Source organism: Raphanus sativus, chromosome 6 (assembly GCF_000801105.2).
Source record: "Raphanus sativus cultivar WK10039 chromosome 6, ASM80110v3, whole genome shotgun sequence".
In the NCBI taxonomy this organism is placed as follows: domain Eukaryota; kingdom Viridiplantae; phylum Streptophyta; class Magnoliopsida; order Brassicales; family Brassicaceae; genus Raphanus; species Raphanus sativus.
Window position 1 is genome coordinate 17,297,943 of NC_079516.1, and position 13,527 is coordinate 17,311,469.

Genomic DNA, 13,527 nt, shown 5'->3' on the forward strand with positions numbered 1-13,527 from the left:
TAATACTCTAGTGCAACATTTTCAGCTTAAGAACTAAACTCAGTATGTCTTTTAATTTAATTCACAGGAGATAAATCTAAACATGTATAATAATTACCTATCAAAATTCTTCAAATAGCATTTTTCAAAAAAATATATTCAAATAGCTTATAAAATTGTTACCGAAAGTTTTAGAAACAAAAAAAGAGATGCATCTATCATATCTTAACTGTCACACGTTAGTTAACATATGTAGGTAAGAAAATATGGGTCCCACCACTATTAGAATTCTTACGAAAAATAAAAGGAATACGGTTATAGTTACTTTATATGCAGTTATTATATTTTTAAATTGGATCGTTGTGGAGTTGACTCGAATTTTTTTATATTTGTGTGTTGTATGATTAAGTGAAACTTTGATTAATGATTTTATGATTATACCAATGCAATTATGTTTCCTATGTTCATTTCTCATACGATCATGTAAACATAAACTTGATTTTGTGCCATAGAGAGTTGTCAAATTTAACAAGATCAGTTTTAGCGATAAAGCTATAATAACACATAGTATTTCTTATATGATTGCTATAGATGGAATTTTAATAATTCCGATTAAATCATAATTAACATATCAATAATATTAAACTACAGTCTTATTACCTCCATGACTTGTAAAATTCAAAAGTTTAGAATTTACAATCATATTACTCAGTTTACCTATCGTAGTTATACCAATAAAGAAAACAAGTTTCACTTAGTCATACAACACACAAATATAAAAAAATTCGAGCCAACTCCACAACGATCCCATGCGATAATCAAAAGCGAGATCCTCATTTCAGAGATCAAACGTGGGAATTTCAGAAGAGCCGCCATGTGAGGCCTGATACATCATCCTTGGCAACAAGTGTCTGTAGGGATCACTCTCTCTTTTCATTTTCAAATACTCAATGCATTGTTCAACCTCAGACTTGACTTGCAAGTAAAACTCTTGAGCCTTGTCTTTATCTTTTAGCTCTTTTCCCTTGCCTGCCACGAAAATTAAAAACAAAGTCATTGCTAGTATATTCAGGCTTCAAGAGAGAGTGATCAGGTTTAAGGGTAAGCAAATATATATATATGAACCTGCTGTTTCAATTGGTTTCCCAAAGTAAAAGTATAACCGCCCAGGAATCTTAGGTAAAATTACTGGGAGATAGCATTTCTGGTTTCCCAGTTCGGTCTCATCTCCTTCCCTAACAGTTTTGACAGTTCAAAATCAGTTCTCATATGAGTTTTTACTTGAATGGAACACAATGAGAAATATGATAATGAAGGCACCTTACGTTTCCAGCTTGCCTTGTTGCCTCTTCCATAAAATCCTTTAGGAATGGGATGTTTCTTTGATCATCGGAATCGAGGACAAACTGAGAATATCATCCAATGTACCATCAAAGTTAAAAGTAGAGTTCAGCAGTGCAGAGAGAGAGAGAGACACTGTAAACGAAACATATCTAAAACGTTTTGTAGAAGCTGAGTAGAGAAATCTTACATGGCAGATATCGTCTTCTCCAACGACACCAAATGGGACAATCTTGGCTCCAAATTTAGATGCAACTCTCACAAACTCTGGTTGCTCTGGCCAGAACAACTTGTATTCTTCACCCTGCAAAGTCTCTTACTACATGTTTTAGACAAGTCTAGGAACACAAACGTTTGTCTTTTTAATTTTTTAAAACTCGGTGAGAGAAAGAAAAACACCTTTTTATGAAAAGCTTCACGGATACCACCAGGATACAAAAGCACATGAGACTTTGAGCTTAGAAGTTTGTAGATACTGAACTTGGAGACAGGAACTCCACCAATTAACTTAAATTTGTCAAAGATCTGTGGGTCGACACACACGTCTTGGCCGTCTAGAAAAAGCATTGGATGTGCCAAACCGCGCAAGTGAATATTTCTCTCTTTCAAGATTTGACTTATCATTGGAATTAGCTCAAGTCCCAATAACATGTGATATCCAACGAACAAAACAGGTCCTTCTGAGGGTATACCTTCAAGTCCCCTCACAATTTTACCATCTTCTAGTGTTGACAGATATACAGGTGAAGTAGTAGCACCTATCTGCAATCTGCAGCGCAGAAAAAATATCATTCAGTATAACAATGTACTTTGATAAGAGTAATTTGTTTTGTTGAGCATTTTTTACTTGTGGTTGTCTAGTTGTTGCTTTAGCTCATATCTGGTAGGCATAATGTAATCTGAAAGGTGATCATGAGACTTCCCACGGCGATAGAAACAAGTACACTTGATGATAGTGACCAAGTCTACACCCTCCTCCTAACATATAAAGTGTAGTTAGTATCAAGACTTGACTCAAGAGTATCATCTTAAGTGGATAAAGAGAGATCACTTACGAAAAAGAGAAAGTGTCCATTGCCTTTAAGCTTACGGACAATACATTTTGGCAATGTGCGTGAGTATCTGTTAATGTCTTCCTCGTTCAGCAGCCACTGATCACGTCCACTGCAATAGTCATAGCCAGAGATATTCACATTACACATAAGATCTAAGGTAGGATGCATGTACTTGCAAATCAAAGAGATTAAAGAACACTTGAAGAAGAAAAACTTATTGGACCTCAGAAGTATCAGTGTTTCAGCTCTGACCGCGTATATGTGAGAATTCGCAGATGCAACAGCAGACTTAAGCAGTTCCAGCTTCCAAAGAAGTGTGTCCTTAGGGAAGATCCTACTCAAAGTCTAAAAAATATATGTTTGTAAGGGATCTTTTACAGAAATGTGTATAGATCAATGAGTTTTCTAAGAAGGTATTCTTACAGGAAGATTAGCTGAAACTGCAAAAAGATCTCTTAGCATCCCTCCACTAACTCCACTCATCTGATGGACTGCTAACTCATTTGTCAAAGCGTCTAACCTTGCAGTCAATGAATCGCCTGTGTAATTAAGAAAGTCCCAGGAACAGATTAAAAAACATGGTTTAATGATGTTGTATAACATTCTACAGCTTTCTAACTATAATCAAGAAGACTCCTTCCAATAGTGTATGAACTCCGTTTGGTAAAACAATGTCTACGATGATGTACATGATGTACATGAATCATGACATTGTACTGAAAATATAAGACCGAACTTTGGTACCTGGATTAGCTAATATCAAAGCAAGATCGATGTTGGGATTCCTAGCTGCAACATCTAACGCAAGACACGCTCCAATAGATTCTCCAACTAAATATATAGGTCTGTTTGGGAAACGATGGTTCTCCGACCTAACTGTCCTCTCAATAATATTCACCAAGTCTGAAACACACAAACAAAAGGTCTTTAATCAGTAATAAACTATCTTCTTGGCGAACAAAGGTAAGGAGCAAGATAAGGCACCTTTAGCAGGAGTACGGTCACTGTCTGGAATGTGAAGGCACCATACATCAAACACCCTACTCAAAGCCAATAACAACAAAGTGAGCAATATCAAGAAACAGAGAAACCATGTATCAAGAAACAAAGGCAGGAACGCTGCGAAAATGAGAAAAAGGCTAATGCAAATTTTTAAACTTCTAAAGAAGTGAAAATTTTGAAATTACGCACTCCCCAAGTTTCTTGTGGTGACGAACGAGCCCAAGCCCAGTACCATCAATACCTACAAGTTTTTTAATCTTGTTAGCCTTTCAGTGTTCATGGAAATTTAATGAGATTATGTCTAAAATATAATAGAAATGTTGTGAATATATTATGTGATCGACCCATTTCTGTCCAAACCGGACAGACCGGACCAAACCATTTCTGGACGAACCGGACGAACCGAACCGAACCGAACCAGACCGGACTAGACAAGTCTATGTCATACCAGACATGACCAGGCCCGACTCAAGCCCAGCCCAAGGAGATAAGAAGCTGGCGGCCCAGTGGAAAAGAAGATAGAGACAAGTCCAAGAAGATAAACATCAAGAAGATTCAAGTTTATCCATATGTAATTAGTGATTATCATAATCATAGATAGATTAAGATTTATATTCCCTTATGTTTTGGGATTTAGATTTATCTCATTTTATAACTTGTATAAATATGGACCTTCGGTCCTGATGATTAATAACATGAAATCACTTCCATTTACAACACGTTATCAGCACGAGCTAACCTAAAACTCGAGCTAAACCTAAAACTCTAGAAAACCCTAGTTTATCCGCCGACTTCAAACAGCTCGAACTCCCTAACCACGAGGAACCAGAAGACGAGCTACCTACCGATTTGAAGATCTTGGAGAGAAGAATCCAACGCCAAAGATCTTGACGCAATCCGAGATCGGACGAGCCCGCAATCGTCGTTACAAGTCAATCGGACAGGGAAACCCTAATCTGCCTGATTTCTCTCTCTAAAAGACTCACCTCAAATCGATCGTTCTCCCAAACCATAACGATCCAGACGACGTGCGACATATCCATTTGAAGCTATTGACGAGAAGAATCCAACGCCGCAGACCTCACCTCAATCTGTGATCAGACGCGTTCTCTACGACAGCTACAAGCCGCGCCGTCAACATCAAAAATAAACCTAAGGCTGCAAACTTTTCTCTCTAGTTTGTTTATAGCTGATTGTTTTTGATCTTACTAACTTTTCTTTGATCAATTTGTTCTAAGGAAAACAAAGTCAGATCCATTGAGGTTAAGCTCTCAAAGAGAAGTCAAGGAGCAAATCGATCGAGTTTAAGGTAAGTTATCAAACTCCAAACTTCCTTTGAGAACTTGATAGAACTTGGTTAATACTTTGAGACCTAGAAACCGATTGCTAAGCTTGATCTAGAGGTTTACGATTTGAACTTGAAACCACCATTGATATTGCTTGTTAAAATCGGATCATTAGGTTGCTAGTATTAAGATATTGAATCAAGCAAAAGAATTTTGGAAAACCTAAAATATTTTCCTAATCCAAATTAGTTTTGGTTATCGATTTTTAATCCAACCTTGAAAAGGAAATTTTATAATTTGAAATCAGAAACCAAAAAAGGAAATTTATAAAGAATTATAAACCATCTTAACCTTATGGTAAACCGGGTTTGTGACTGACCCCAATCGAACCTATCCGACCCTGGTTTAACCATCGACCTATGCGACTTATAAAACCCTAAAACCCTTCGGTTATTTATTTTTGATTCCTGTGTGTTTCTTGCTCGCATCCTGGTCGATTTAGTTATTGTATTGAAATGATTTGCTTGTTTAATGTTATTGCATTTCATAATATGGCCGAGTAGCCTTGATCAAAATGTGACCGAATGGTCTTGATTTTATTTGATGACCGGATGGTCTTGGCAGCCTAAATGGGCGCATGACATTGTTTCCTTATATAGCCAGATGGCATGAGAAACTAACTGATCATTGTTTGTGATGAATTCAGATGTCGATAAACTCAGATTACAGTGTCCTAAATCTCTCCGGAGACAATTACATTGAGTGGACCATGAACACTTCAGGAAGATTAAAGTTAAGAGGACTTTGGAAGTGTACCAAGTTCAACAATGATACCACTGCGAGTGAGAGGTCTTATGCCCTCAAGATCATGAAGAATAAACTCTGTGATGATCTAAAAATGATGTACAGCTACATCAATGATCCACATTATCACTGGTATACATTGAACAACAGATACTCAGAACTATTTTTGCATAAAGCAGAAAAGGAATGGCGAGAAATAAAGTTCCAGGATTATGAATCAGTGGACGACTACGACTCTGACCTTATGAGAATCGCCTACGCTCTCAATCTATTTGGAGAGTCGACAACCAACAGGGATAAGCTCACCAAGACTCGTGAGACTATCCATCCGAGTGATGCGATATCATTATATCACGCCAGTAAGTGTACTACTTACTTTGATCTACTCGACAAACTGTTGGCAATCGAGAAAAAGAAGAAAACAAAAGGCAGAGAACATCAAGCAATTTGATGATATCTTACACATACATAAACTGAGACAAGACTTTGATTTGAGTATTCCTGAAGCTGGTGAAGAAGAACAAACCAAGTGGACTCATGTCGATAATGAGCTTGATCTATTCATTGAATAAGAATCAATGTAAGCCATGTCCAAAGTGCTAAAAAAGGAATGGCCGGTTTTGTTTTATTTTTATTTTGACATCCTGAATTTTTATTTATGATTTGGTTTTCATTTTATTTTATCTTGTCATCTCTGGAAAGCATTAATAAATTTTTATCTTAATTGATTTGATTACAATCTTTGATTGAAAAATGACAAGAAAATTTCGAAAACCAGTATGTCTAGAAGAGACAAATCCTATGGCATTACCCTAAGGAGGGACGGTTTTATTCACTCAAAATGAAAGCCCCATTAATTTATTTTGAATGGTTTCGAATGGGCTAAGGACATAAATGTTCTTTCTAATTATATGAAAAATAAAATTGCCAAAGGTATAAATGATCAAGAATAAATTCTCCATGTTGATCTAGACTATGCCAAATGATCAATATGATAAGGAACCATGGCATTTGGTAACCAGTAAGGATAGCCACGAAATTATACTTAATGGTATGACCGGATTAGCCATCCGAATTGAATCTTAAAATCTGATGCAAAGATTTAAAGGCACAAAAGAGTTCTCCCATAAATCTCACGTGTGTAGTATGAACACAAGGGAAACTCATGAGGCTTCATTGGCCAAAAGGTATCATGGAAATGGCACAATAATTTTGTGTTCTTACAGAAATGATTTTTATAACATGTTCCTGATAACCTGGCTGAATAAATTTCGAATTATAACCTATACGGTTTAGACTATAAAAATTTATGAAAAGTCTTGAGCATCCACAGATTCCAGTATGTTCATGAGGGGGAGAGAGGATAACCCTATTATACATGAACACACCATAGTCTTTTGGATATAAGAGCTCAGACACATTGTCCTTTTATAACCACAATAAAAACTCGAACAACCATGGAAATGGAAACCACAATAACCGTGATCGTGGTTCCTACCATGGTCATGGTCGAGACTCAGTCCACAGTAATATTTCTGGTCGGATACTACAAAACTCGACCAAGTATGAACTTATAAGTTCACTGACTCTCCATACAGAGGTCACAATGATATCTGGTTAAGGACATGGATTAATTCCCAAGATTTTTAACAGATTATAGTATGTCCATGAAATGGAAGTGAGGACAAATCCACACATGTCCATACTATAAATCTACTCGGACAGAATTCTTTTATGAATCTAAATGAGCCATTGGCCATAGATCCGAGCCTTGGGACAGAATAGAAATTCGAAATTATAGTCCAAGGGACAGAGTAAGAATTCGAAATTATATAGTCCAAGACATGGGACATAAACAAATTATTCATACAAGTTGAAGTATTAAGCATCAGGCCATTAAGCAAAGCATAGATATTCCCATCTCAAAATGATTACGGATCATGATCCAGACACCATCCTAAGATATAAAATAAATAGAACACCACAAACATATGTGCTGTCTAGGATGAAACCTCATAAGGAAATGAGATAAGATTGGGAATATATGTTGGATAAGTGATATGTTTTTCCCCTACGATTTTTAAATAAACCATGAGCCAAATATGAGTGACTAGATTGTGGCCAAAGTACATTGATTTATACAAGATAAATCCGTCTATCCAACATTCATTAAAATGAGAAAACAATAAGCTGGAAAGAATAAGAGAAATGGATTGGTATGAACCACCATTGTCTTGGCAAGATCCTCGGACCATAGAATATAATCTTGGACGTCCATACAAAGAAAGAAATCATACAAGATGATAGCCAGACAGAACAGACCCGATGACTATGTCATAACCAGCTTAGCACCACGAAAAATAAAATGTCATAGTAGAGACATATTCAAGTTGCTATAAGAGAGTCTATAAAGATAGATCAATACGTTCCATAAAATAAAGAACCTCGGAAATGAATGTAAAGGTGCATAGAAATGATATATCCGAGTTCACTAAAGAAACCAGACCAGACATAGAGAAAAATGCTGGCCAGCTGAACATCTAAGGTACCAAGCCATGTAAATTGGATTAGCCGAGATACAATGGTAAAGGTCCTGGATAATATAATCTCTAATCGATTAGAACATGTCTGGAACGCGATGAAACGCAATGGAACAAGTATATAAGTGTCGACACATACACATACATAAGTGATAGAAATGCATATGAGAAAGCACTTGAGAATAAGAAATAAAAGAGGATCTCGAACCCACACATGAGAGTACTCGTAAAATAAATATAGAAATGAACGTGGGGTTCTAAGTAAAGAGTAAGAGATGCGGAGACCATCTAACCAAGGGACATAAGAGTCTTGTGATGAATGAAACCGTGAGAAAGGACATGACCATGTTGAGGTCGTCCATATCTAGGCATGGAGCATTCTATGAATGGCTTTACTACACAAGGTTATCCACAGAGACTAAGGAACAGATTAGGAGGAAATAAAATTCCTATGTGGTGATAGCTACTGCACAATATAATATAATGTCTGGAAACACATAAGAAAATCGCAGTAAGCAATAGATAAATCCCTGGATATATAAAGGTACATATGACCTGAGATTTAAGAGAATTAAAAGATCTAAAAGATGAGAAATGTGAATCTCATAGAACAACATCGTTCCTGCATTGTTCATGGACTATCACAGAAGCAGCTGCCTACGTGTATACACATAAAAATAAAACTAAGAAATGCTTAGTAAGAAAGTTCTATAAGAACATTTCAGATTAGTCCATAAATTATGAAATAAAATCCTTGTGTTTATAACCTAAGAAAGGATGATTAAGTCCAACTGATTTTGGACAGGCTGTAATAGAAATAAAATGATCTAGAATGAAGATCACAGCCGTATAAATATATATTGAGATCCATGATCTTACATACCAAGAACTGGATATGATATGGTCAAAGTAATAAAGTGATGAATCCATCAGATTCACGACCATAAGGATCCATATCCAAGTCTGACCTTAAACCACCTTGGTCCTAGGCAATTCCGACCCGTCCCATAGGTCATGATCCGACCATAAAGTACCAAGTAAGGATGGGACGGCATGTTGACCCAAAGGAAGGCTTCCAGCCGGCCATGAAAGTTTATTGGCGTAAGCTATATATAGAAATTTCATGAAGAACTTTGGTTAACCTCTAAGTACGGAATATGCAATAGTATGATCCAAATCGTGGATATACAAATGATACTCATTGTCGAAATTTTATAAATTCAAATGACCAAGGATGAACAGAAAATATTTAAAGTCAAGATCCATTTCAAGATGGATGAATACTCCCATAGAAAGTCCATATGTTCTGGTCAAGAACCATAGAACATATCTGATCATTTTTATGAAATGGACGAAGTACTAATAAGTACATATACCTCATGATCACTGAAACAAGTTCAGATGAATTATACAGTAATTGAAAGACATTGCACGGAGGTACAATTCAGGGGGAGTGGTACATGTTGTACTCTTTTCCCTTCACCTGGTTTTTGTCCCAATTGGGTTTTACCGGTAAGGTTTTAATGAGGCAACACCAAAACTCTAAGTTTGGTAAAATGTATCCACAAGGTCCGCATGTCTATGACATCTATTCATAAGTTCATGCGTTGTACTCTTTTTCCTTATCTATGGTTTTATCCCACTGGATTTTCCTAGAAAGGTTTTAACGAGGCAACTTAAGAGCATGTTACTGACCCTGAAACGTATGTGTCGATCAAGGGGGAGTGTTGTGAATATATTATGTGATCCACCCATTTCTGTCCAAACCGGACAGACCGGACCAAACCATTTCTGGACGAACCGGACGAACCGAACCGAACCGAAACGGACCGGACCAGACAAGTCTATGTCATACCAGACATGACCAGGCCCGACTCAAGCCCAGCCCAAGGAGATAAGAAGCTGGCGGCCCAATGGAGAAGAAGATAGAGACAAGTCCAAGAAGATAAACATCAAGAAGATTCAAGTTTATCCATATGTAATTAGTGATTATCATAATCATAGATAGATTAGGATTTATATTCCCTTATGTTTTGGGATTTAGATTTATCTCATTTTGTAACTTGTATAAATATGGACCTTCGGTCCTGATGATTAATAACACGAAATCACTTCCTTTACAACAAGAAACTTATATTTTATACAAAAACGGAATCTTCGGTATCATCAGCCATGGTCAATGCTGTTCCAAACATTTAGTAGGCTTAAAGTTTGTCTAAGAGCATCTCCAACACATTGCTATTTTCACCTCTATAATAGCATTTAGAGGTGAAATTGCTTCAACCCACCTCTATTTCTTCCTCTATAATAGAGATCTCTATTTTTTCCTCTATTTATAGAGGAAGAAATAGCATTCCTCTATTTTTTACTCTATAAGATAGAGATTACTATTTTAGAAAAATACATTGGAGCATATTCCACTTCTATTATAGAGTTTCTCTATTTTAGAGATGAAAATAGCAAAATACATTGGAGATGGTCTAAGTAATGTGGCCTTATAGTTGTAATTAAAATTGGCAATGAAACAAAATATTATAAAATGTGTGTGGTCTAGTTCGAACCAGGTACAAAGATGACTAACCACTCTATAAAAGCTACATATATTATTTTTAAAGTGGCCTAAATATAATTTACATGTTTTATCTTTGGCCAGTGTTCCAAAAAAAAATTTAGCCAATGAACGACGGTCCTGGCCATAATCAACAATCAAGCTGCATTCATGTTGGATGTTGCCATTATAAAGATATGGCTTGTCTGTTGAGGATCAACCGTGTGGGTCAACTTCACAAATCAAATCTGACCATAGTGCTGTCCAGTGGCGGAGCCAGCACTATGGGACGTGGGTCATTTGACCCATATGGATCTCATGTAAAAAAGATTATTTGGTTTAACTAAAAAATAAAACTGGAAAAATATTTCAAATTTAAGCTTATTGACCCTTATGATTTATGTTAATTAGTAAATTGACCCTCCTAAATTTTTTCTCTACCTCTGCCACTGATGCTGTCTAGAGGAAAAGATAGATGTTATGTCCGGTTTGGTCACATACAGTGTCGGTGCTTAGTTTAGGTTCTGGTCTGGAGTCTATCGGTTATCAAAATAAATATTTTTTCTGTTAGATGATGATTTAAAATTATACTAGATTTCGGAATCAATTTTTATTCAAAATTTTATTTACTTAAAATTAGAAATATACATATGCATTTTTATAGAATAATTGTTTTTAAAGTATAAATACTTAAATTAAAATTTATACGAATTTAGTTTTATAAAAATAAGATAATTCACTACATAATTTTATATGAATACAAACACTATATTAATGTTATTTATTTTTCTGTAAATAAAAAATGAATTAATTTTCGTTTATAATCATATTTAATATTAATTATGAATTTTATTATTTAAAAGTAAATATTAAAAAGAAATGCATATTTACATTTTAAATAAAAATATATTATTAAAATGCAATCTCAGAAAAAAGTTATTTAAGAATATCTTTTAGATACTTAATTCTGAAAATATAAAGTAATAAGAAATACATGGTATATATTTAATAATATCTAATTTAGTTATATATAGGAGAAATAAGAAGTTAAATAAATGTTATGGTCCAACCTTAAGTATTTGTAAGTAAAAAGTATAATCATATTTGAGTATATATAATAATAATTTAGTGTAATATAATTTTATTTTGAGAAATTTAATTTTTATATTTATATTTTTTGTATAATCGTATTTGAGTATACTATTAATTATGTGTAATATAATTTTTTGTAACTATATTAAATATGTCAAGTTTCATAATTATACAGTTGTGTCATATGCATTTTGACAATTATTTTTAAATTTTATACATAAAATAGTTACAAAATTTACAACATATTATATTTTTGAATATTTTTTTTGTATTTCATAAATAAAAACATCATTAACTATTCATCTAACTATAATTCAACGAATAACATTACATTTCTCACAAAATTATATATACTCGTTGAAAAATTTTAAAAATATATAAATTATAACAAAAAAACTTCTTGAGCGTAAATATTTTTTTTTTAAATGAGTATTAGATAGAGTGGAAGCAGAGATAGGGTGGAAGAAGATTTAGAGGGACGAACCAGGTATGAAAAGGAGAAGAGGAGAGCCTTGAGCCTGAGAGCTACACTCCAACGGGGAGAACCAACGAGGTGGACCATCATCATCTCCCACGAAATCTCTTGCTTCCTCCAAGAAGTCCGACAAGCTCTTATGCAGATCGGGACTCGCCGTCTCCACTTTCGAATACGGACTCTCCACCATCTTTGCTACCGCCGCTCCATCTTCATTCTTTCTTATCCGTCGAGCACCTCCATGAGTCTTCAAGTACTCTACGGGGTTAATGGCCGTGACTCTGTATGTTTGTCGTCGTGTGTTTGACTTGAAACTGCTGAAACCAGCATTGCACACTCTTTGTAACGAGAAGGGAGAGAGGCCGTAGACGGAGCCGAGTAGTGTAACCTCCATTCGTGATAAGCTCGAGAGAACAATGAGATGGGTTTAAACAAAAAAAAAAAACAATGAGATGGTTTTTTCCTTTTCTCTATTTGTAGAAAGTGAGATCATCACTCATCAGCAGTGGCAGTAACTGAAGTTTTTCACTATTAAAAATACAATAAAAGAATAAAAAAGGTAAACGTCGGTATAGCTCGGTGAGAGACTGTGTTATTAATATAGTTAGGTGAGAGACATTGTCTGAGTACATTAACTGTTGATAATGCTCTGAGAGTCTGAGACTGAAAACGATAAATCTATGTGGGAGTCAAATATCTTTCTAAAAATTATAATTTCCGGTAGATATCTAGATTTAGATTGGATCTTTAGAATAACTAAAAGTAATATTAAAATATATAAAATATCAACAATAATTTAAAATATAAGTATATATAATATTTTATATTTATATATATGTTTACTATTACAAACTTTTTAATATATATATATTATATTAGTATATAAACTAAAATATAAAAAATAAAAAATTTGTTTATATATATCTTCCTATTTTTCAAATAATTATCAATAAAAATTACCGATTCGGATATCCGGACTAGAAATTAAGATATCTAGATTTAGATTTGGTTTACATGGATCCAACATTTTATCATTCGGATTCAGATCTGGTCCTTCTAGATATCCGGATTCTGATCCGGTCATTCCGGATATCTGGATCGAATTTCGGATAATAAGTATCAAGCCTAATTCTTAAGGATAATTTGCCAACTAACCAAATTATAACTTGAAATTAAGAAAATAGCATTGATTTGACTTTATTAAATATTTCACCTATTTCATTTTACTTGTCGTTTTAAACTTCGACACACAGATTAATAAAATATTTAAGTTTGTATATTTACTAGATAAAACATTATTATTAATACACCTAACCAGATTTCAACCAATAGAAAATAGCTTATAATAAAAAGTCAATAAATTTTGCATTGAAATCATCATAATACTTATTTTGAAACAAAAGTT

General features: G+C 34.5%; 1 protein-coding gene across 3 annotated transcripts; it reads right to left on the minus strand.

Moving 5' to 3' along the window:
- Positions 1–614: 614 nt before the first annotated feature.
- Positions 615–12,639, minus strand: LOC108807399 (phytyl ester synthase 2, chloroplastic). 3 transcript variants are annotated; one of them, XM_056987585.1, is made up of 13 exons: positions 12,132–12,639; positions 3,567–3,618; positions 3,360–3,415; positions 3,120–3,278; positions 2,799–2,914; positions 2,599–2,696; positions 2,376–2,484; positions 2,168–2,298; positions 1,720–2,089; positions 1,511–1,624; positions 1,300–1,385; positions 1,105–1,214; positions 615–1,008 (listed from the first exon to the last, which is right to left on the minus strand). In XM_056987585.1, exons 1-13 carry the CDS (start codon positions 12,514–12,516, stop codon positions 818–820), a joined length of 1,977 nt encoding a protein of 658 aa, XP_056843565.1. In that variant the 5' UTR covers positions 12,517–12,639; the 3' UTR covers positions 615–817. The 3 variants fall into 3 exon arrangements, 2 of the variants coding, with proteins under 2 accessions (XP_056843565.1, XP_018435182.1); XM_018579680.2 differs by having other exon boundaries at positions 2,599–2,720; positions 12,132–12,638; XR_008934983.1 differs by having other exon boundaries at positions 872–1,008; positions 1,305–1,385; positions 2,599–2,720.
- Positions 12,640–13,527: the final 888 nt, after the last annotated feature.